Below are 24,949 nucleotides of genomic sequence, written 5' to 3'. Positions count from 1 at the left end.
GGGGATGACGTACATGAGAGAATGGCCCTGCGTAGGTAGTAGTGCTGTGACGTCGCTCCTCTACGTAGACGACTGTGCTCTGACGTCGCCAACAGTAGCACGTGACACTGCGATAATTATTTGACACGACGCGTAGTTTTTGTAATTTGTTGCTTGAATGGATGAATAAAACCTGAGAGCAATAATAAAACACACAAACGGAATGTGTGCGTTTTCTTTTTGAATTTTTACTGCGAATCGCAGCGAGATTCGAGACTAATCTACCTCCGTTTCGCACGCGTTCGTGTTCTCGCGCTTTGCGCATCGTGCAGACGCCACCCTTTACAACGAAACTAATATTCTACCGCGTTCCAGCGCTCATTAGGCTCATTATACTGTTCTAGTACACTATAGGCTCATTTATCCTCCCGCGTCTAACTAGATGTTCATGCGGCACACCGCTAGTCTCGCGTCCGTACAAATGTTGCAGCTTTCGCGCTCAGTAATAGGTTGAAAGCCAAGTGATCGGCGAGGGCGCATTCGGCAGCATTCGGCATAACTTGCAGAGATGAAGCGCAAAGAACGCCGCCACAACACCGCTCGCGTCTCGGGGGCTCGGGCTGGTTCGGGCGCGTCATGCGCTCGTGACATTTTGTGCGCATGACGTGATCATGCGTATGCGTTATGTGATCCTTCCGCTCGCGTGGCGAAGAGGGCAGGGAAGGGATTTGGCTTGCGAAGGCTACGCGGGGCGAGCGGCAAGGGTTTGCAGCTCGCCTCCTCGCATTATGGTTTCGCGCCGCTACAAATTATTGTTTTTCTCAGCTTCTAACGGACCGATTAGAAAAATTCTTGTGGCATAATGCTCTTTATTGGGCTCGCAACAACTTGCAATGTCTAACTAAAATTCGCTAGGTCACCTGGTGAGGGGCCCTTTAAGAAATGCCTGGTGCCCCCTAGGAAGCAGTGGTGTACTTTGAAGCATTAAAGTGGAACCCCGGTGTCCTCTATGGAGTGACAGAAGGAACTAATGCATTAGAGTGGAAAAAGCTCGTCGGTATGCATTTGGTACGTGTTTCGCCACATCAGTTGAGTCTAGGCACTGCATTGTTGTGGTCGTGCATCGTAAGTATGGGCTTATCACACCTGTGGAGCAGCAGCATGCTTATGAATAATGGCAACAAGAGCAGAGACTACAGTGCGCTCGTCAGATCCACTGGTCACCCACCTTCACAGAGTGAAATGACTCCGACTTTCTTCTTCTCTGCTCCATCTTTTTTCTTCTTGCACTGGAAAATGTCCCATTCAAAATTTCAGTTTCTTGTTTTAGAGGGTGTTAAGTGGACGGGGATGCCCCATGTGTGTGCTTAGTGGTCGTGTCCAAATATTGTGCAGCACAAAGTCATAGGTTCAGTTGTCTGCAGCAGTCGCCACTTTCCAATTGGAGTTCGATGCTTTCAGTGCACGCGTGGATCTCGTTGACATGTTACAGCTTTGAGACGTAGCAGTGCAAAAAGAAAGATAAATGGATTTGAGGCTTTTAAAACTGATATTGGTCCCACTTTGTGAATCTTTGCAAGCTTTCTAGATCACATCCCATACTATTGGTGGTGGTGAGTGGCTGTGATTGTTTTTGCAGATGTTTTCGGGCCAGTTCCCGAGGGTGTACAACTGTGAAGATGTGGAGGCTGGCTGGTTTGACTGGTGGGAGAGTGCAAGCATTCATACCCCTCCCAAGGAGGCAGTGAGTTCCCAGACTGGACTATAGAGTTTAATAATGAGACTACTAGAGGCAAATTTAGCGGCAGTCACATTAAAATTTTTGGCTTGCATTAATGCTGTTTTGTGTGTGTCCATGAAAATTCAGCAATTTGTTCCTTTACGCAGCTTTGTCCGTGTAAGTTATCACTGAATGAGTTTGCTCAAAAGCTAGTCTTTCCTCGTGAGGATTCTATATGTTGTGAGAAGTGAGCCAAGCATAAAAAACAATGGTTGCTGTACATGTTCCTGACGTTTGTTCATGCTTTGCTGCAGGGGCACATTTATAGATAATAATTTTATTTCTGCCTCAAGAAAATACATGGACAGGGGAGCTGCAGAAAAAGCTGTAATAGACAGCTTGACAGAGCCACAGCCCTTAAATAGGTACAGTAAAAGCTCATTAATTCGGCCCTTATTAATTCGAAAAATCAAATACTAATTTGGGCATGTTCTCTGGTTCTTGCAAGCGTATGCATTATTTAATGGCATCAAACTCTCGTTGATTCGGTCATATTTGGCCGTAACCCGGTTAATTCAGACGATCCTCGGAGCGTGCCGAGTGTCAAGCGCCATAAATGTGCGACGCAAAAGAGCAAAACCAGCATTTGCGAACAACCGTAATGGCGGTGCAGTCCACATCGTCATCATTACCAGCGCAAAACAGGAAAGCCAAAACGCTTCTTGCCTATTTGCGTTACTACCACATTTGACACCACGTTGGCCATGAGCCTTCAAAAAGGTGTGGTTGTTCGCGACCAAGTCTTCAGCAGCTGCCGCAAAGTTGCTTCGTTTTCATCTTTACTTGGTGCATGTGAACTGCATGGGTGCTATTTATGATCGCGTCAGTAGCAACTGCAGTGTTGTCCACAGCAGCTACGACAAGCAGTAGTTCATTTTTGACTCGGTGTGCATAGGCCGCAAGCGTGTCATCAGAACTGCGTAGACGCTGCCTATGATTTATGATTGCATCGTTAGCGACCACAGTTTCGTCCACAGCGGATGCGGCACTCTATAGCTTCGTTTTGATTTATGCAATATGCGCGCACTGTCACAAAACTTAAACATGGTTGAAACCGTTGAACATGGAGGAAGGAAAGCTAAGGAGAGCCCCTCGCTATCCAAGCTGCATAACAAAAAGTGTGGCAGAAGTCGCGTGCTTTCACAAGGGCTACTGGGATTTCTTGACATGCTCGGGCACACAAAATCTGCCTTGTGAATTGTAAATTCGTTGTCAGTGATTGTTTTGGACTTCCACTTCTGGAGCAAATTTCGGGTGTGTTTGCGGATCTCTGCAGAATGAACATAGCTGTCCATCTCATCCCTTCATTTCTCTCGTTCTCGAATGTCGTGCTACTCTTCAATATCATCTACTATAAAACTCCTCTTCGAGAGCTTTTCCTTGCAGGTTTCAGCATTGTATGTTATGCACGGTTTCTAAAGTGCTCTTTTTTTCCATATTATAATGGTGTATGCCTTCGTAATGGTGTTGTACTGGTAGTGTGATTCTATGTAATGAGACTTCACGCAGACCTTTCTTTGTAGTGGACAGCTGGAACTTTCAAGAACATTTCCCCGCTTTGGAGCTCTGTGATCGCTCTTGTAATGACAAGTTATAGGTACAAATTTAAAATATATATATTACTGCAATTACAAAATAACAAATTCAAATAAAGCACAGAATAGTGAGATGTTAACTATATAAGCACCATGTCTAACTACTTTTGGCTTGCCCATTTCACATAAATCAAGTAGCCCCATGTGCAAAAAGCAAAAGTAGCTCACTACTTGTCAGTCATAGTACTTCTTCAGATAGCTTCCCCCACATAAGAACAGTGTTTTTTTGAGGTAAAATATGTGGAACATATATGTATGCACAACCTATGTGGAACAATCTTAAAGGGATACGGAACAAACTTTTTGCTGCCAAAATTTTCAGCCAATTTGAAAGATTGGGTGCTCAAATTGACAGACACAGCCTTCATTTCAGGCAAAGACTGGAGGAGAATAATGAATTTAAATGCGTTTTTCACAAGCTGCCGCATCTAGTGGCCTCGCACTGAACTAGAAGAGGCGACGTTTCATGCACCGGAAACGGGCATGCGAACAATGCCAGCCATCGCTCGCGTCTCTCAACCCGCTCAGTTCCCACTAAGGTTCCTAGAACCACTACAAATGGCACCGGCAGTGAGCAATACTCCCGGCTGGGGTAAAGCCCCTAAATGGTGGGGCACACCTCAGCGCCTTTGTGGAAGGGTAAGAGTGAGATGCGAAGGAGAGATGGAGAAAGGGAAGAGGAGGACAGGAAAATGGGCACCCTGCATGCGCCACGGTGAATATGACATCACGGCTTGCTCTGGTGTGCAGCCGTAGCACGATGACAATCCTCCAAAAATACAGCCGACTGTTCAAAAAATACATGAAATAAACTCCGTTTATCGGAACAGTCGTGTGTTCCCAGTCGAATTCTGATGTTTTCCTTAGTTTTTCCAATTTTTGTTCGGTATCCCTTTAAGGGGGGACATGGCTTGTGGAGACCAAAAAATCATCAAAGAAAAAAGTGTTTTTTAAATTATATTATTGACATCTACAGCTATTATTTCGCATCTAAATCCTAAGAGAAGTGTTATAAGATCAGTATTTCATCTGCAGTTTAGATCTGTGCAACGAGTACAAGCTGAACATTAAATGTTTTTGGGTCATTTATTTAGGTTGTAGGAGTGATATCTCATGATCTAGAACAGTTAGAGCTGTAATTACTTTTTTTAACATAAAGCCCAAGCTGTGTATCACAAAGTGCTGAGAGCAGAATTCTAATTTTCTGCTCATAAATTTTTTAAAATTGATTTTGTTTTTTCTTTACGGCAGTCATGGTACAAACATTGAATTTCGATCATCTGCAGAAAGACTAGTTATGATCCGATCTGAAAACTGTTTGCAGCGTTGCACTTATTGCACATAGTAGTATCTAGCTATCTGATAATATTCACTTTCGGCTGAACGGCTTTTCTCCTATTGTCTCCAGAAACAATAGAGAGGCAGCTTTGTGTATCTCGTAAACCAGTTTGCTTACAAGAAAAGTTATTGTATATTTGAAATCAGCATGAAAAACCAAACAAGTCTATTCAGTTTCATCACGTTTGGACATAAGATACAGAAAATATTTCCACACACCATGTCCCCCCTTAAGAATTGAACAAAGACCAAGCCCGGCCCGACCCAAGCCCACCACCTCAAACCCGGGCCCGTCCCTAAGCCCGGAGCCTCAGACGATAGCCCGGCCCGGGCCCACCATAAAAACTACTTTACCCGACCCGGCCCGGGTTTTCGGGTAGGCCTCAGCCTGTGCAGTGCTCAACCGCCCATAAGACTGTGTTGTTGGCAGAGCCAGCAGAAGTTGCAAATTGCATTTTATTGTGATAGCAATTATATGGACGCTCTCTGCTGGTTTTTGCCGTTGTCGCCGTCAGGGCTCATGTGTGTGTGTTTGTGTGTGTGTGTGTGTGTGTGGGTGTGTGTGTAATCCACAAATAAAAATAATTCAGAAAAATTTTTTCAAAAGCGAGGAATCGAACGGGTGACCTCTCGTTCCGCAGCGTGCGGTGTCAGATGGCTAGGCCACGAGAAATATGTCTTTCAGCCTGCTAATCGCGAGCTATTTATGTACACCATTTACTTCAGCATGCTTTCTTAGTCACCAACGAGATGGCGCGAAGTCCGCGCGGGGCGCACTTTAAAGGTCGTTGCCCCGCTCCTGCCAACGCCGATGCTCTTCGCCCTACAGGGCGTGGTCACCTGTGCACCCTTATCTCGAGGAATGAGGGGGGGGCTGGGGGGTTGTATGTCTTGTGCTTTCCCCACGATGTCCATGCTGAAGTCACAGAGCGTACGAAGGTCACTTCGCTCGCTGCAGTGGCCACATTTGCGAAAGGAGCGCGCTGTTCAAACAGAAATAAGTAACAACTGTGACAGTTAGTTCGCGCTCGTCCTGTGTGTACCTTTTCTTTAGTTTTGTGCATCCTGCTTTATGTTTGAGCAGCGTGCTTCAAGTGTCGAGCTGTGACGCATGATAGTTCGCGCTCGTCCTGTGTGCGTTCTTTTCGTGCATCCTTTGAGCTTGAGCGACGCGCTGGCAATTTCGAGCTGCTTTCCGTTCTTGGCGTTACATTCCACTTTGTTGCTATCGCATTCATTGCTTCGCTGTTGCGGCGAAGCTGTGACTTTTTTATGCAGTTATTGCATTTCACAGATTGCGTAAGGTTTTGGAGGCCAGTGAGTGTTGGTCTTTACGGTTCTGTATTTAGTTCATTCAGCATGCTGTCATAAGCAGTTATATTGGAAGCCCGCAACAGCTTCTCCGAAAATGCTTTACACTGCAGCTTCGCTGTTCCCCTTTGGCACAGTGTTGTTCTGTCGTTCAGTGCCAGAAGGCTAAATTCCAAGAAAAGAATGACAATGCCGACGGCTCCTAATGCGAGAGGTGGCAGTGACTCGTTCCCATACACGATGGTAAGAACGATTGGAAAGCATTGGCCCGGTGTGCTCACAAAGTTTCCAGTGTGAAGGATTAAAGACCTGCGAGACCGAATAGTACTTGACACAGTAAGGTGATTTGCGAAGCAGTTTGAAGTGTGCCGATTGTTTTTACACTTTGTGTGCGGCAATTTTATCTGCGCCAAAGTTTTTCTTCAATACGGTCCTAGTTTACGGTCCAATACGGTCCTAGCTGTAGCTTGGCTTGAGTGCCACGACATTCGTGTGAACGTAATGACTAGAGGCCGGATTTTTAGGCATTAAAAGAGCACATTTTAGGGGCTAAAAGCCATCCAATATAGGCACAATAAATTTTTGCATAAATGTCAATAACTTCAGAATAAAGACTTGCGCGACATGTGCCTACAACAGGAAAGCAAGAAATGTTATTGTTGATGATGGCACAAGGGTGCCAGCAGCTGTACATAGCCGTGCAATTGTGCGTTTTGGCACACGGTTGGCAGAACACAGTCTCTCCTTTTATTTTATAGCATGGTGAGTCAAGCGTCCACTGTCGAATCAACACACTCCTGGGCCTCTTTCTTTTCGACATGACTGGGAACGGCAGAGCAGGAGCAGATAGCCAGACTGCTAAAAGATCAGAATGGAGGGATGCCTAGTATTGGCCGGGTCGAATCGCGTATTTCTCGGTGAATACCTTAAAAAGTAAATTAAAAACAAAACAAACATGCACACCACATTTTTCCTTCTTCCTTTGCTCTCTGCGGTTTTGCATTCGCCAACCGCTCGCGACATGTCAGCACGGCGGCGTATGCTGGCCAGCGCGTCCCATTTCACTGCTGCTAGCCGTTGTTTTCTGGAAGTGGCTGAACTAGAGGACTAGGTTGAACCCCATAGAGTTCCTAATAGTCACTGTTGTCTGATAACATGAATAACAGTCTCAAACTGCACTTGAAAACGAAACTTCAGGCTAAATAATATTTAAGTAGGCCCTGATTTTGAAAATAGGCATTTATAGGCACTTATATGCATGTAGGCACAAAGACCAAAAATAGGCTTTTGTAGGCTCTATAAAAACGTCATAAAAGCCCTTCTTAACCTCTAATTCATGCTCATTTACCAAATTGAGGCAATAGGAATGCAAGGAGCAAAATGGCCATTTGCCTAAAATTTGGTCTCTAGTAATGACTAACACAGGTAAATGATAATCCTGAGGTGCAGCATCTTCCTGTGTAGGAAAACCATTTCAGACATTTGATTATGTTGCATACCCACAACTTACTGTTTCTGCTTAAAAAAGAAAACTGAGCTGTCCATACTGACCATCCTGCCAAGTTGCACCGTTGCTTTCTTGCATTCAGCTGATTAAACACGAAGTCCAAAGCTGGAAGTTTATTGGAGAAGCACAATATGGGCCATAATATGGCTGCGAGCGGCACCCAGGCATACAACAGGCAGGCATCGCAGCACATTTGTTCGAAACAGGAGTTTCGCTTTTGTGGCTCCTCTAGCTGGCGGCAGCCCATGCGACGCAAGATCACCGAGATCACCTGCTCGCCTTGCCCTCCTTGGTGCTAGCGGCACATGTGCAAGCGAGCTGAAGCGTGACCAACCTGGCGAGGGGGAGCCCTCACACCCGGCTTCAAAGCATGTGACGCCTCCCCTACGCTTTCCTTCCTCCATGCTGTTGAAGATGAACTTTCAGCCGTGGTCTGCATGCTGGCATAAAACTCGCTTGCTACATCACGGTGGACGAATGATAAGTTGCCACCCTTTTTACTGGCGAAAAAATTATCATGTGCACATGGTGGTGGTGATACATGCTAAGGTAGGGTGCGGAGCATGTTTCGGGCTAATTAGGACACAGGAGTCTTGCGCCATTGGGGCATTGTGAACAAAGTCGTAGGATGGTGAAAATTGCAGCTTTTACTCCGTTCTTGTGCAAAATAAGTAGATGATTTACGCATTCATCAAGTAAATGAAAGTGTGTTGCTGTAATAGACATTTGTTTATTGTTTTATCGATACTTTCAATAATTCTTCATTTGGTTAACTCGGACGTATTTTCCGGTCCTGTGAAATCTGAAATAACAAGCTTTTACTGTATAGTATATTAGATGGCCTCTAACTGAAAGGCTCAGTATAATGGTGAAAGTTAGCTGATGAGTCCATAATTATTCTTTTCTTTAACATCTCCCATCTTTTGTATTAATGTGATGTTGGTATTTTCCCAACTTGTCCGTACAGTTGAAGTCTTGAGACATGTATAGTGTCACAACTTCTTAACCCTCTGGTCAAAATTTTTCACCCAATGGTCTCATTTTTTCACCAGATGTGGCTCGACGATGTCATTTTCTTTATTGCAGATTTAAGATATTCACAGTGACCAATTTCAAAAGAACATTTTTAGCATTGTTATATAGGCTGTAGAGACAGAAAAGGCCGACACCAGCGTTGCCCTGATCGAACGCTTCTGTCCTTTTTATTGCGTGCTCACAAGCAGCCCCGCCTTGCGCTCGCTTCTCCCCTCGTCTTGGCGAAGCATGTCATTTCTCACCCGCGCTTTCCCGTGGTAGACTTGACATATGCATTGCTTATTCGTAAATAATAAAAATGAGAAAGAAACTCAAATTAATAATAACCCTTTGCAACACAGCGTCCTCATTTGGAGGCTCGACTTACTTTTGACATTTCTGTGTACTACTGGCAAGGAAGAGACCGCAAACACCAATCTAATGGCAAATTAAGCATTTGTGTGGCCTGAAGTGCCATTATATTGCTTCTGATTAAAATACTTTGCTACACGATCGCTTTCGTAAATGCAGTACCTTGTTTAACGAGACGTTGCACATGGGACCTTTCGGCAGGAATTTCAAAATATTTTTTTTATCTTTTTAGGAATTCTCTCTGCCGGCAGATAGCTGTGTTTAATTTGAGTGGGTTGTTGAATTCAGTTTATGAAGAAATATGGCAAAAATGACTATACAATAATTAGATAATTATTTATGTTGTAATTACAATTATTATATGTAAAATACACTATAATTTATTTGAACTCTTCCGCTTGCTTTAAATTTGGTCTCCAGATCCTTGGTACAATATTAGTATTTAAATTTTGTGCACTTATAAGCAGTAAACCATAATGCGTGTCACAAAGGGATAAAAAGTATGAGCATTGGAATAATTACGTCTTACAGGCTTTGAAAAATGTACGCACCAAATTACTGTTACCTTTGTACCAGTCAGGATTGTCATGCCACGCGTGCTTCTTATAAGTTTCTCCTCGGTCGAATTCCTATTGCTAACTGGTTAGTGATACCTTAATGGCTTACAATCAATGATTCCAATTTGATGTCTGGTCCAAATTGAAGGAATAGCCACTTGGACTCACTCGCTGCAGAGAAATCGGTGCACATGCCAGTAATTTTCGGTATGAGCATGAAAACTAGGTTTTGCACTATTGAGAATTTCAGTAATTCTGTAGTAGGATACGCATTTGGGCCGGTTGGTTCATAATTACGAGTGAAAAACAGCGCTAAAAAGATGGTACTACAAGAAAGGACCATGGTCTCAGCATCGTGGTCTCACCGCCGTGGTCTCGTGTCCTTTCTTGTCCCGTCTTTTTAGCGCTGTTTTTCACTCCAGTAATTCTTCATCTTATCACCACTGATAGGCAGCCACTTTTTGCAGTTCTCGGGAAAGAAAACATGCAGGCATGGCAGCATTGTACATGCACAGTGGCATTGTTTGCATACACCAGCACCCGCCTGTGAACATCTCAAATCGCAACCTGTGGACAGTAAACGAGATAGTATCAAGCAGTCACCCTTTGAGAAACCAGACAGGCATCAGCTTTTTGCGAATGCAGCAAACGGAAATTGCCTGCTAAACAAAACCAAACTTACGACCATGCGCGTGCACATGCGTTTAGGTGCAAGTGATAGTTGGCGTGCCGACCTATACAAACCTTGGAATGAAAACCAAAGGTCGGCAACACGAGAAAACAAGTTCCTCACAGGATTACAGCACTTGCTGGGCATAAAAAAAGAAAGTCGAAGAATTGGCACTTCTTTCAAACATACAGAAGCATGGACTCTTGGGGACTAGTATATTTATCTCAGACAGAACCTTGAATGCATGGCATTGACCAATGGCACCATATATTTATGTAATTGACCTTCAAAGGGATGAGATGAGGCACATATCTAAATGGCTAAAGAAGTGGACTGTGGAGCCACTGCCATCATAACCCAACTGGTTAATGTACGCATAATGAGAAGGTTGTAAGTTTGGGCTCCACTGGTGGCAAGTTGTTTTCTTCTTCAGTTTCATTTTCCTTTACATCATAATTGCCACATTTCAATTAGAACTAATAACAATGTCCCTATGCATTTGTTCGTTTCATTATCTGTTGCCTTCATATTGTCATGTGGTTGTGACAATGAAGAAGGCTGCAGCAAGACTGGGAAATGCGGTACTCTTTATTTGGGCAAACTTGTGCCCGGAAAATGAAAAATCAAAGTGCAAGCGATTCGCGCTGTACGCTGATAGCGGCGAAAACAGTGGTTGGCCGTCGAGGAATCTGATCATAAGTGAAACGCGTCATCTTTTATACATCAGTCTAGTGTTATCGCTGGTGCTCGCGTAAGCTTTCGAATAAGCTTGACTATTGACATCTTGCACGTAATCTTAACAGAATGATCTCAAGCAGTTGCGAAGCTTCCCGGACTTTGCGGCACAGTCTGCGCTGAGAGTTGCTATCAGTTTTTGGGGGTGAAACCCGAATACATCGAAATAAGGCAATAAAAGCACGTGGCAACATTGTGTCTTGCCTAAAGTGTCATTTAAGGCCAAGCAACTGTAAAGGTATATCTAATGTTGAAATGTCAAGGTGCCTCTATTGTATGTATCATTAGTTTGCTTGTTGTTTCTTTATAATACACAGAATATGCATTACAAAGTGCATTAGAAGTAAAGATGCTTAGGGGTTTATGAAACAGATAATTTCATCATACCTGCAAAACAAACTCGCTGTGAAAGGTGGGCATCACTGTTTTGTAATGAGGTACATGTTGGTGTTTTTTTATTAGAACACTGCTGTTTTTGCTGCTTAATTGATTATTTGTTTTTCATACAGAAGGAAGAAGGTACATTCAGCATGGTGTTGCCCCCACCGAACATCACTGGTGATTTGCATCTTGGCCATGCGCTGACTGTCACCATACAGGACACATTGGTGCGCTGGTATGAGCTGCTTTTTTTTTATATAGTGCATTTAATTTTTCAGTTCTTATAGTCATGCTATGGGCTCAGTCCTGGCTATAGTGACTACATCCAGAGGAATGTTGAAAAGTAAAAGCCTACACTACACCGTTCCAAAATGTAGTCATAAATGATGGGTTGCATCACTATGCAAACAGCACATGGTGGATGAAACTCAGCCAAGCAGTGCGAAAACTCGTGTGAGAATTCTGTGCTCACATTTTGCTCATTCATTCAAGAAGATGAAAAATAACTTACATTACTCTCTGGACATCTGTCTTGAAGTGTATGTCTGTTCTGAATGTGAAGCTCGACACACTTGTACATTAATGGCCTGCAGGCGTTTGCTGAGTGGCGTCACCATAGATCCGAGCCAACTTCAATGAAGAGATCTTTCAACTCTCTTCCACACCTAGCCGTGCTTGGCTTAGCCGTGTCCAGGGAAAAGGGGATCCTGGGGGTTGAGCCAACACCGGGTGATTGGACCTTTAAGGCCCCCGGCAGAGGCGGCACACCCCCGTTGGCCCCAGCTTCACGTAGATGGCACCTTCGAATTGACTCGCTTGGAGGAAATCAGTGGTCACCTTTTCCTGTCCTTCTCTCCGATCTTTGTCTTCCTCTCTAGCTTTGAATTGTTCCTGTCTTTTCTTATCTTCATCTTACTTCTATGTTTCCCGGTGGCTAGGGTTAACCTTGTGTGGATGGCCAGTCTTGGTTTACCATGTTAAGTTATAGTGGCTTTGTACAGCTGGCATTGGCGGGATTTGTGTAACATTTCCTGCTACGTCCCCTTGTTGGGTTCGGTGGTGGGTGGCTGGCACTGCCACTGAAGACAAAACGCACATGCTATGTTGAGCGCTTCTTTTTGAAATCCCAATCATAGCCTGAGAAGTGTATGGACTGAAGCAGCAGTCAATGTCTTTGCAAAGGCTCATGAACAGTTCCCCAAATACCATGTCATCCACAGCGAAGTTTGAGATGAAAAAGCAAGAATGATATCCTTTTTTGTTTGTTTGGTAGCAAAAAGCCTGACTGACAAGTTAGGGCCAGGATATAAGGCATCTAATATGGCCAGTGGCGATCTGCTGCTTGAACTGCGAGACAGTAGACAGTATGAATTCCCAACCTCAAGTCCTTTGGTAACATTCCTATCACAGTCTCCCCACATTGATCCACTAATGCCGTTCGGGGTGTCGTTTCAGATGATCTTTTGAACCTCTCTGACTATGAACTTCTTGATGGCTAGAAGGAACAAAACGTCATCAATGTACAAAGAATAAAAATAAAGAGAGACAACATAGAAAAGGCAGCCAAGCTCATAATACTGACATTTGGGTCAAGGGAACTGCCAGAGATTGTAGAAACGGGTTACGTGAAACAGAGTCTGACCATACATTACCCTACCCTCATAGATGTTTTAAGTACGCTTGTGCAAGTAGTAAATTTTAGGTTCGGAGCGAACTTGAAGCGAATAGTGATTTTGGTCGAATAATTTCGAAGCGAATTTGAATAGTATACATCACATATTATAAAGAAAAATTAGCATATTTATTATGAGCCAACTAACCTGCACAATATTTTTTAAAGTTGAAACAAGGCATGCACAAATGTCATTCTTTTAAGTTCAAAGGGAAGGGGAAGCAACTTTCAAGAGTAGCAGGATTTGACTTTCGGTAGAAGGCAAGTGATAACCTGTAAAATAGTAAAATACGTAACGTTTTAAAATTTACTATACTTAGAGCATGTAAGCTGGTAAAACAAGCTTTTGAACTTAAAATAAAATCAACAGTTTCACCGCAAGGGTGAAGCAATGAATGTGATAGCAACAAATTGTAATATTATACGAAGTCAGGCTGGCAGCTACCTGTTCTGGATCCGATATCGCGTAACTCTACAAAATGCTGGTGTAAGAGAATACGGCCGCTCCAGGGAGAGATGCTCTTTTCGCATAGTCTCTTCACATTGAGAGTGCAGCACATGGAAGAGTATACGAGCCGTCCGCTGATGCCTGCCGAGATAGCGCTCGTTACCGCGTCCTTAGAATCAAAGTTCACAGTTGCTGCTTGAGCGAGACCCCCCCCTCCCTCCCTGCGTCCCTTCATGCGCATTAAAGACGGGCGAGGCGTTTCCTCTCTTTTTGAGCAGTCGACGGCAGGTCTAACACACGGGGGGAGGTTATCACATGTGCCCTCTGAGCAACAAAGATGTGCCGGCTCATTTGATCACTTCAGTCGCTACATCACCCCCGCTCACGCGCGATTCCTGCGGGTAGAACGTGCGATGCGCGGGGAATGTCATCAATTTGGACTTTATATGGAACACGACGGCAACAGTGACGCCAACGCCGAAGGCAAAACCCATCGAATGTGGCCATATAATTGCTATAGCAATAAAATAAGGAATCAATGTGAGGGTAATATGTTCACTTAACCTTGAGGTGTGGCTTCGCGGCAGTGTGGATTTTCTTTGGATAGGTGTATTCACAGTATAGCACCCCTCCACTACAGTGAAACCACCTTTACAGGGAGTTACATGCAGCTTATATTATGTCTATTCGTTCATTTCGAATACTTCAAGATTTTCGATAATTTAAGTTCGTGTCAAAGTGAATTCGAATACTGTAATATTTGTTTGAAATTCGAAGTGCTCGAATATTTGCACAAGCCTAGTTTTAAGTGACATGGCCACGCACAGAAATACGGCCACAGCTCCCATATTTGTAAAGGACAGTCCACGTGTGTCAGGTGTGCTTTAAAAAAACCACATTTCTGGCAGCTGTGAAGCTGCAGCTCACTGTTTTAACTGCGGTGGTGAACATCCAGCATACTCCTGGTCTTGTGCTGTGTGGAAAAAAGAGAAAGACGTCATCTCATTGAAAGTCAGGGAAAACATCTCTTTCAGGGAAGCCAGAAAGAGATGTTCAGCATTTCATAGCCCGACATATGCAGATGTGGCACGTCGGGGGGCAGCGTCGCACCAGCCTCAGCCACTTTCCCCGTGCAGAGCAAGCCATCAGCTGGGGCGCCTGCCCCCACGGCAGCGGTGGTTTAATCCACTCCGCCAACTTGTGAACAGAGCTCGGCGATTCCAGGGCTCTCGGGTCTCGTCTCACCAAGGGAGGCCTGAAGCTTCAACTACCAGCCTACATGCATGGGCGTCCGGTACCTCCCAGGAGGCAGTGGACACTACTCTGGTGCCTTTGGTGCCGAAAGAGCAGTGCGGTTCTCTCAGCTGCAATGAAGCAGAAAATCAGGGGCCCTGACAAGGACCCTTCATCATAATGTTTGGACTACTCTCACACAGAACACCTTCACTTTTTGCTAATATGTCGACCCAAATAATCTATTGGAATATCAGGGGCCTAATTCGCAATCGAGACGACATAAGTGAGCTGTGATGCTACTACTAGCCGAAGATGTTCTTTGTCCAGGAGACACATTTAAACTCAAAACGGATTAATTTCTTTCGGCGTTACTTCGTCTATAGGAAAGACGGTAATGAAGCTTTTGCTTCATAAGGAGGTGTAGCAATAATAGTGGATAAGTCATTTCCTTGCCATCATATTTTCCTCCAAACACCTGTCGAGGTGGTTGCAGTTCGTGCAATTTTATTGAATAAGCTGGTCACAGTTTGCTCTATTTGTATGCCACCTAACTCTCAGCTGAGTAAAGAGGAATTGTACACCAGCTTTCTGATCCTTATGGCAATTTTGATGCACATAACATCTGATGGGGAGACTCGCGCTGCGATGCAGGAGTCGTCTTGTAGAAAATCATTTGGTAACTTTGGATGTATGCCTGTTCAACAAAAAGGAACCAACATATTACAATATATCACACAAGTCATACTCATCAATTGACCTAGCAATTGGTTCTGCAGTCCTTTTTCCTTACCTGGAATGGAATGTCACTGAAAATCTTTTTCGGAGTGACCATTTTCCCATAATATTGACCTTAACGGAGCAACAAGACTGTCTGCCCCATGCTCCCTAATGTAAACTGGAATCAGCAGTCTTGGAGCGTTTTTAAGAATCTTTGTATATGTCATGAGATTTTATTAATGCTTTTTATCAATGAACATATAAAAAAATTAAAACCACTTAAGGCTGTCATATACACAGACTCATTAAGTGTTATGAAAACCTGAAGGCAGAGACTGCTGCGCCGCGCGGTGCACGAGCCGCTCCCACACAGAAACGACTCCTGCACCGCACGGAAGTGACGTCATGCGTTTTCCGGTTAGGCGCGCCTTTTGAATATGCCGTGAATTCGCCGAGTCGGCAAGCGAGTATGCCTCCCCATCGGCCTCCCGTCAGCCGCACTTGCTGCTGCTGCGCTGCTGGTGGGCCTGTCTACAGGCCCTTTGATATTGGATGTTTGATGATCAGATGCAGCTGGCTGCATCGGTTTCTCCGGCATCCGCGTCAGGAATGTTGATTTGCACGGCTTATCAAGGCTCCGATGACAGGACGTGGTCTCAGAACTGAGTCACTGGGCGCCTAGATTTCGCGAACGGCTCGTGGTGACGTACTATATCGCGATGAAAAGAAACGCGAACTGCGTAAAGCGTGGCTTCGGAGCAGTCGAACTTCAGCATGCTTTCAAATATCGCTGGGCGAATCTGTGCTTTCGGCCGGCGTCACAGTAGCACTAGAATATTGCTCCGGCTGGGGCTGGCGCTGTCGCATTGCGTGTGTGTTCCGAGTGCAAGGCATGACTGGTAGATGATAACCATAACAAATAATGAAGGACAGGTTTCCTGCCATCATTTTTTTAGCAGCTAGCAGTCACTGTTTCTCTTCGCTTCTTGTAGCAACGCTGAATATGCAACACGAAATCTTATGTCGCTCAGTGTACCGTTGGTACCGTCACCGCGCGCCTCACGAAGTAATCAGTAGACTAAGTCGCTTCAAAATACTGAAGTGTCGACATGATGCTTTAGGCTACACTGTACTCTAGGCGATCAGCACTTGATAAACGATGCCCAATGGCAACAGCTGACTGCGTTAGCCCACCTACCTACAAAACAGTCCGCACAGTTTGTCTGCATTGCTGAATAACACGGCCGGTGACAGCACAGCATGATTGACCTAGCAACGGATGAACGGCCACTACGTGTTCGCACTTCGCGAAAAACCTGCAGTGCAGGAGCATTTGCCATCGGAGGTCACAGGCTTAGTAAAAACACTTCGCAGCCGCACGGGGATTTTTTGTGCGTCCGGACATTCACACGAACTGTGCAACATTTATTTCATCGTCAACCTTACCCTTCGCGACAAGCACAATGAGGTACTCGGTTGCAAGGACACTTTCACCCTCGACAACACCACGTTTTGACATCGCAAACTAGGAAATGCAGTACTTCCAACAGCAACGCAAAAATCCGCAGAACATCAAACTCTGCCGCACATCAATTTTCTCGCGGCTGCTATGTTTGCCTGCTGTTACTGTTACCTTTCGCAGCGCCCCCTGGATTTAAGGTGGTTGCGATATGTCATTAACAAATATACATTAAATAAGTCGTCAAACACGTTTTATTTAATATTTTTGTAGGTTTAACACATTATAAAGTAATACTCTGTCTATTTGAGTTGTTTTAAGTTAACTTTAACGAGGTGACGTCACTTCCGTGCGGTGCAGGAGCCACTTCTGTGTGGGATCGGCTCCTGCACCGCGCAGCGCACGAGACGTTGCCAAACCTGAAAGTCAGGCTGCAAACACAGAAATCCAGTTAATTACAGATCTGTATTCTCTATTGTGCTCTTTTCACACCTCTGGCCAACATGTGACAGTATGCTGGGTGCCTGAGCACAAAGGTATTGAGGGTAATGTTCTGGCCAAGCGAATTGCTTTGTCCCTAAATGCAAAAGATAACAGCATGTCCATAGCTGTTCCTGTGTTAGATCTTAAGCTATACTTGCGGGGAAAACTAAGAATTCACTGGCAACATAACTTGGTTGCTGAAATTCATAACAAGCTCCACGTGCCACTGTTAGGGCATTGACCATGTCCGTCCAAGTCAAGACGAAGTGATGTCCTGTTGTGTTGCCTCAAAATGGGGCACACACATGGTACGCACAGTTCTCGACTGGTGGTAAGCACTGACTGTGTGGTAGATGTGGGAAAAGGCTGAGTGTTCGGCATGTCCTCTTGAAATGCCGTGAAACAGAAGTCTAGAAGAAAAAGGACTTTCCTACAGCATACAGGCAGTGTGTACCACTTCACCTGGCGCTCCTAGGCAGAGAACCGCTCTTTAATATGAAATCTGTTTTAGCCTTACTGAACAATGCCCAGACGCTATCTGCCCGAGAAAGTCATAGCACGGCCTCCTGCGAGAGGCCGCTGTTGCGATGTTAACGGTTCTGATGGCACAGGCCTCCGAGCTCTTAGACACAAGGAACCTAGTAAGGCTGATGTGCTACTCGTTGCTTGTGCATGTGTTATTTTGGCATCGTTTTTATCTCATAGTCATTCCCACCACTACAGTCACTATCATAGTTTCTTATGCAGTCGAATCCAGATATATCGAACTCACGAAAAAACATGAATTAGTTCGATATATTGTATAATTTGATATAAAACTTTTACAGAATTTGCGGTATTTTCAGTGCGAATTTTGGTGCGCTAGTTGGTTTCAGAGCACTGCTTCACAGTTATGGAAACAAGGCGGCTTCAAGGCAATACGGGGAAATTTTTTTTTAGTTTTTATTTTTCTGTGGCTTGTAGTTGGGTGTGCAGTTTATATGCAGGGGCTGGTGATACGCAAAAAAATATGTTATTGTTATTAACAGCGCCTCAACATTGTACACAATTGTGGGTACTCATCGGGCGCCGGAATCTTGCCTTGGCCCTAATGCCGGCCTTGTTTGTCGATATCATACTCAGCGTGATTCTTGGGACGCTGTACAAAGCAGAGACCTCAGTCTTCTTTACTCCATGTTCGAATGTGTTGATTATCGCCAGCCTTGCTGAGAACAGCTAGGTTCTTCTGTTTTACGGCATCCACTGTGTTAACAAAGGGGGCGGAGAAATGAACTGCGACCCCTTACGACGGGCTGATGGACGCGATGACGAGGACTCATTCGAAAAAGCACACGATGGCAAGCGGTAGTTTCTACTCACTCTGTGCAGTATGCTTGCGGGAAAACCTCCTTCCGTGAGGAAAAGCCACCATCTTGGGGCGTTTCACGGTGCCCGATGTTCGATATATCAAGTGTACTGGATGTTTTTGTTCGATGTAGCCATAGATTTTAACGTTAAAGCATTGCCGTGTTCGAAAATAGTTTGGTATAAAGGATAATTCGATTTACCCGAGTTCGATGTAGTCGGGTTTGACTGTACACTTTAAGCCGTTCACACCTCAGATTTTAGGCCTCTATACAGCCACACTACATAAACCATTACTCCATTGAATATTCATCTCTATCATCTTGATGCTCGTTGGCCACACCTGGGCCTTGTCCCACTAAACACCACATATCATCACCATTATGCATTAATGGTGCTTGTAAACAGTGCAGTAGGCTTTTCCACTCAAAACATACATTTGAGCTGGTTGTTTTATAATTTGTATGCATTTGCTTAAATGTTACAAGTGCTCTTTCATGCCATAGAATAATGAGGAGCAAGCACTGATGCATTGTGCCAGGACATATTCCCTTAATGGCTTCTTTTCTGCAGGTCGTACCTTGACTGCAAAAATTTTTAAATGCGAAGCATTTCTTAGCGAACCTCTGACACTTTGAGCGTTTCTATCTACGTATCTATCTATCTATCTACGTATCTATCTATCTATCTATCTATCTGTCTGTCTGTCTGTCTGTCCGTCCGTCCGTCCGTCCGTCCGCCTACGTCTGGGTGCTGTCATGATCGCCTCCTTAACTTGGTGAAGACCAAAATTTGCATGGGAGGGTAAGAGGATTTGACGAATATGATTGCCGGGTCGTGACATGAATAACGTGAAAATCCTGTCGCGTACGTCGTCAAACCCTTTCCACTAGACACGTGTGGCACATACCCGTTTACCACGGGCCGCGGCGTACGGGTATGCGCCACAGGTGATTGACAGTTTATATCTACCCAGGAACGGCGAGAACGGACAATGGTAACTTAAATGCTAGAGCCTTAAGGAAAACCAACAATGGCAGCGTTGACTCAACGAATGGAATGAATGAAAATTAGGATCCCTGCAGGAATCGAACCCAAGCATTCTGCGTGGGAATCAGGTATTCTACCACTGAGCCACGCCAGGTCTATAAACTGGTTTGGAAAAACAGCCTACGCAGGCGTAATATCAGTGCAACGTCAATTGTGGTTGTGGTGCTTGCTATCTAATTTTACAAGAAAGCAATAAACACTACATGATACTCCTACGATGTGTACTCCTACGATACATCTATCATATCAGATTAACGTCTGTAGTTCCAGTGTTGGCTCCGCTTTTATAGCAGTCTAATAAACATTACGTTTGTATTCATATGATTCAGCAAGCTATATTGAAGCATTGATCGACCCCGGAGGAATACATTAACGAAAGTTACATATGATATCCACATCACTGCACCGTAAATTGCACTTAGTCCGCAAGAACGACACAGTGTCCACTTCATTTCTTACGAGGCTGGGCGATGGCCTCATGCTGACCGAGGATGATGCCAGATTGAGTGACAGCCGCTTTGTAGACTAGGCTACGTAGGCCACATACGCCCAGGTAGTCTACGAATACGACAAACACCATCCACTGATGTTGGTCCATGTAGCACTATCCAGGCCTACCAGCCTCGACGGCCTATACTTCACCAACGCGAAGGGTGCCTTCAGGTTCCTACTTGTCGCCGGTTCTGTCGACAGCCGATTTGTCGACGAAATGACCGAGCATGAGGATGTAGATGCGGTCACTGACCAAGTGAAGGCGAAAAACACAGAGACGGTTTCGGGACCCATACTGGTTCCTTGTTCACACTAAGCAGGCAAGAGCCGTGTGTCGCTTTTTTTATGCTAAAATGTGACGTAATGAACGGGTGTAGGTGTAGGAACCGAGGCATCCTAGAATTCCAACAGCTCTACTATACCACATACTTCACTACACATGGACCCCTCGTCACCACGATCACGACCGGATCCCATAACAAGTCATGACCAGCTGCTGGTGCTCACTGATCACGGTGATGATGCCCTTGTTCAAGAACTGTCAAGAACTTCTTCTACACATGCACACGAGTTAATGAAACGTGCGTGCGTTCTGGGGACACATATGCGGCTCTTCAACATATATATGTGTGCGTATAAAATTTAAGCATATCTTTAGCGTCATTTTGTAACGTGTCGCTCAGTAAAAATAGTTAGGCCACAGTCACCTACCCGCCGCATGCTTCGCATAACGTCGACTCCCACGGTACGTGGGATCTGCCGAATTTTTATATTATAGGATTTGTTATGCTCAAAAAAAAAAGGGAAGCATACTTGAAGGGACACTAAAGAGAAACAATGAATCGGTTTAGATCGATAAATTGTGCTCTGAGAACTCTAACGTCATTAATTTCACCATCATAGGTCTATTAATAGAGGAGAAAATCAAGTTTAAAGTCTCATTTTTAAAATTTCGCGCCGAAATCTCCTCACGTGACGTCACGGATTTCAAACTGTAATTATCATATTTTGGCGCCATTGGCTCAACAAAATTACCCTAAACTTGGTATATAAAGTCTATGGTCCCCTCAGTGGGCAATGTACTTCATTTTTACGAATTAGAAACTACGTAGTCCCTAGTAGGCACTGTCAAAACATGTGACATCACGGTGAATGATGCGGAAACTTCAAGGTGGCGTCGCCACCCACATTTTGTTTTTGTGCGTTTTCTCGCTTACTAAGCGTCTTCTCGCAGCAAGCGTGGTGTTTTTGGTATCGTCAAAGAGTATGTACTTTATTAATATGAGAAAAATCGTCTTGCTCTTTAGTGTCCCTTTAATGGATGGGCGCCAAATTCGCAGGAAAATTTACTTCTTGGTGTCCGCTGTGCTCTAAAAACATTTTTTGTCGGGTTTACAAAGTGGTGTGTATAAGTGGTGGGCTGAATGTTTATGTAGATCTGGACGAGCTGTGGCGCTAATGCATAGCAGTTCCTGCAAAAGCCTGTGAAAATGCTGCTGGAATGTTGATGATGATGTATTGACATCATGGGCATGGCATTGCAAGCATGGACTTTTATGAAATTCTGGCCTTCGTTTCTTTTCCAGTAGGTTGCATCTACACTCTAAGAAAAAATCGAGTATTTGGGTAGTATTCCTGCCACACAACTATAATCTTCATCTGGCTTGCTTGCGTTTCCTTTCTTGAAAACTTGGCTCTCGCTACTTTCCTATCAAGAATGCTATGTCACGCTAATAGCGCGTACGTCGTTTGTGACCGGGAAGTGCCGGGACTGCAGTGATATCGCAAGGAAAGTATGCGAGGTTGTTTGGCAGAAATACTCCCCAAACACTCCATTTTTTCTTAGAGTGTAGGTGTCACCCAATGTAACGGCACTAAACATTACCAAGGGCTTTTGGAAAGTTTTGCAGCACCTACATGTAGATAAAGTGTTGCCCCGGTGTGGAGATGTCAGCTACAAATCTCTTTTTATATTTTACTTTTTAGAAAAACAATTCTCTGCCATTGTAAACTAATTTAGGGCTTCTAATTACTGTGCAGGCATCGTATGTGTGGCAAGCGAGTGGTGTGGGTGCCCGGCTGCGACCATGCTGGGATTGCCACCCAGCTGGTGGTAGAGAAGCAGCTCTGGGCTGAGCAGGGAATCACACGGCAGCAGCTGGGACGTCAGGCATTCCTGGAGGCCACTCATGCTTGGAAGAAGCAGTTGAGTTGTTGCACATGCAGTCGGTTGCAGTCCTCTCTCTTGAGATCAGCTGATGCTGGAAACACTTTTGTACTGTTAATGACAAGTTCACCTCTGAGTAATTGCAAAATCGCAGCCCAATCTAGCAGCAGGGTTCAGCTAACTGAACAGCTTCTACCCCCTGTATTCCCCTTGAGATTTATTGAACATGAGTTTGAGTGCACAGCCAAAAAAAATAATTTCCCACATTACACCTAACTCCCGCACTACCTGCCACTGTGGATTAGTGGCTATAGTGTTGTGCTGCTGAGCATGAGGTTGCAGATTCTATTCCCAGGTGTGGCAGCCGCATTTAGACGGAGGAAGAAAGTGCGGAGCATTAGCTCCTCACTTTCTTCATTCAGTTCATTGCAGAAAAAGTCTTGCACCTCATCAGCAATGCCCTCACCCATGTATAACTCCACAGTGTTAGCTTCGTTGGCTGCATTCTCAAAGTCATTTCAACTGATGTCAGTAGCACGTGACTAAATTTTACTAATGTGCTGCTATAAATCTCATTGTTTTTGAGCTCCACAGTTCTAGACTTTCGTGCCCCCTAGTGGTAACTTTCGTCCAAGCCACAGTTATCATTTCTACATCCGTACTAATACTATGGCTCTAAACGAGTTTGGAGTCATGACATCTTTGTTCTAAGATGTGCTGTCGTAGCATCGTATGAAAATTATGACTCTCACGCTGTCTTTCTGCATAATAACCACGGAGAAAGAATATGTACTATAGGAGGCGAAACTCGGTGGATTTCACAGCACCACCTACAGAACCACGACGAAACTTCTGCGCTAGACTGGATCCGGCAGTTGTCTGCTTTTGTGCAGCTGCTCGGTGCCAGAGCGCTGACTTTGCATTACGTAGCTATAGGTAGCTATAGCTCGAGTATGCTAGCTGAACGCGAAGACCGTTGCTAAACGAGGCAGCACATGATGCTGCGTGCTTTCGCTAAACTGGCCGGAGCATCATGACAGCGAGACCGACCAACGGCAATTGTTTTCCGAAAGTGTCCACAATTGCTAGGGTGATTTGCTTTAATTTTTTCACTTTGGCAGACTGGGGCAGAAGTTTCATTTGTGCGAAAATGGCGTATAGTGTGTGCGAATGACAAAAAGATGTCGTGAAGGCTGCCTGCAGAAATGTGAATTGTGGAGCTTGTTACAGATTTAAGCTTAAAAAGTCATTCTCATGTGTCCACGCTTTTCTGGAAAGTGTTTTGTTTTGGGATTTCGTGAGAATGATTCTTCAGTGTTGAGCTACAACAAACAAGAAAAGCTGAAACTTCTGCGACTCTTTTGCGACAGAGTTCGTTCACTTGCAAGTCTGCAGCAGTTTTCAGGTTGTTGCTGCATTCGCCAACAACTTCTGAGCAAATGCGTAGCAGCGACCAAAGTTTGTGACACTTTACCAGGTCTTGCTCAATTCTTCAAATGTATGTTGCAAAGCAGAAAACGTGGCCACCATGAACAGAGGTGCTTTAATTCAGGTTGTTGCTTTGCTTTCGTGCAATTTCATACTGAATCTCTCTTTATGACACGCAACGGTTGTTGATGTTTTGCACTAAATATGCACTGAAGCTCAACATCGAAAGTTTCAAGGTATCTGAAGGTCAGATCGACTGATTCATGAAAAGACACGGCCGGGGCTTCCGTGCAACAAGAAGGGTACTACCAATGAAAACATTGTATGAGATTGAATGATCAGACTACTTGAGCATCTAGCTTCTTAGGAGCCTTGGGACATCTTCAGTTTAGATGAGGATGCACTCTTCTACAAAACCCTGCCAGACCACGTTTAGAGGGCATGCTAGCATCAGGGGCAAGAGAAGTAAAGAACGAATAACTCTTCTGCTGGGTGGCGACATGACTGGCATGTAGCAGCTACCTCTGATATCATTCGGCAAAGCAGAAAAGGCAAGGTGCTTCAAAAACATCAAGAAGTTCACTTAGATCATTGTGCCAGTCGGGGGGCATGTAGGGCTTCGGCAATATTTCAAACCTGGCTGCGCAAACTGACCGCCACTTTTCACAAAATCACGCAAAGCACCAATTGTGCAGATAATTGCAGTGCATTGGGCTCCTTTGCTTGCCTCCGAACACTGCGGCTTCCCTGCAGCTACTGGATCAGGGAAAGATACGGCATGTGCTGCTATGGAAGGCTCATGTTGCTCTGCATTGAAGAAGGAACGAAGCACAGTGCACATACTACTTGAAGCAGCTTGCAGTGATTGCAAACTGCTTCAGACACAGCAGCTTCGGCAGACTCCTGTGTCCAGACAAGAACGGACACGAGATCCCAGTCACCACTCCCACTTTTGATGACATTTACTTTAGGCATAGGTTTTAAACTCTGAACAATTACTTTAAAGTTACTTTTGCAAGAAAAAAAAATTTTGTTCGCCTAAAAAATGCGAATCTTGGCCGCAAAAAAAATATTCCGTCAATTTCGCAATATGGGAACTTTCAGTGCACCTAACCAAAAAACAGTGCACTTTTTGGTCACAATATTTATTCCCATCAAAGAACAACTGCACTGCAATCTTATGAGTTTTTTATATCTTTTTGCTGTCGAAGTAC

The 24,949-nt window shown here is 44.6% G+C and overlaps 1 protein-coding gene across 1 annotated transcript in view; it reads left to right on the top strand.

Annotated features, from left to right (window-relative positions):
* Positions 1-1,110: 1,110 nt before the first annotated feature.
* Positions 1,111-24,949, top strand: part of LOC119392086 (valine--tRNA ligase, mitochondrial) — a gene marked incomplete in the record, with an annotated part of 121,744 nt that continues 97,905 nt past the window's right edge. Inside the window, 4 exon segments of the mRNA XM_049416425.1 lie at positions 1,111-1,185; positions 1,619-1,723; positions 11,368-11,474; positions 22,181-22,345. Of these exon segments, the coding sequence (XP_049272382.1) occupies positions 1,111-1,185; positions 1,619-1,723; positions 11,368-11,474; positions 22,181-22,345 (452 nt within the window).

This window comes from Rhipicephalus sanguineus, chromosome 1 (assembly GCF_013339695.2).
Source record: "Rhipicephalus sanguineus isolate Rsan-2018 chromosome 1, BIME_Rsan_1.4, whole genome shotgun sequence".
NCBI lineage: Eukaryota > Metazoa > Arthropoda > Arachnida > Ixodida > Ixodidae > Rhipicephalus > Rhipicephalus sanguineus.
Note: the sequence above shows the minus strand (reverse complement) of the source record. Positions and strands in the feature narration are given on the sequence as shown.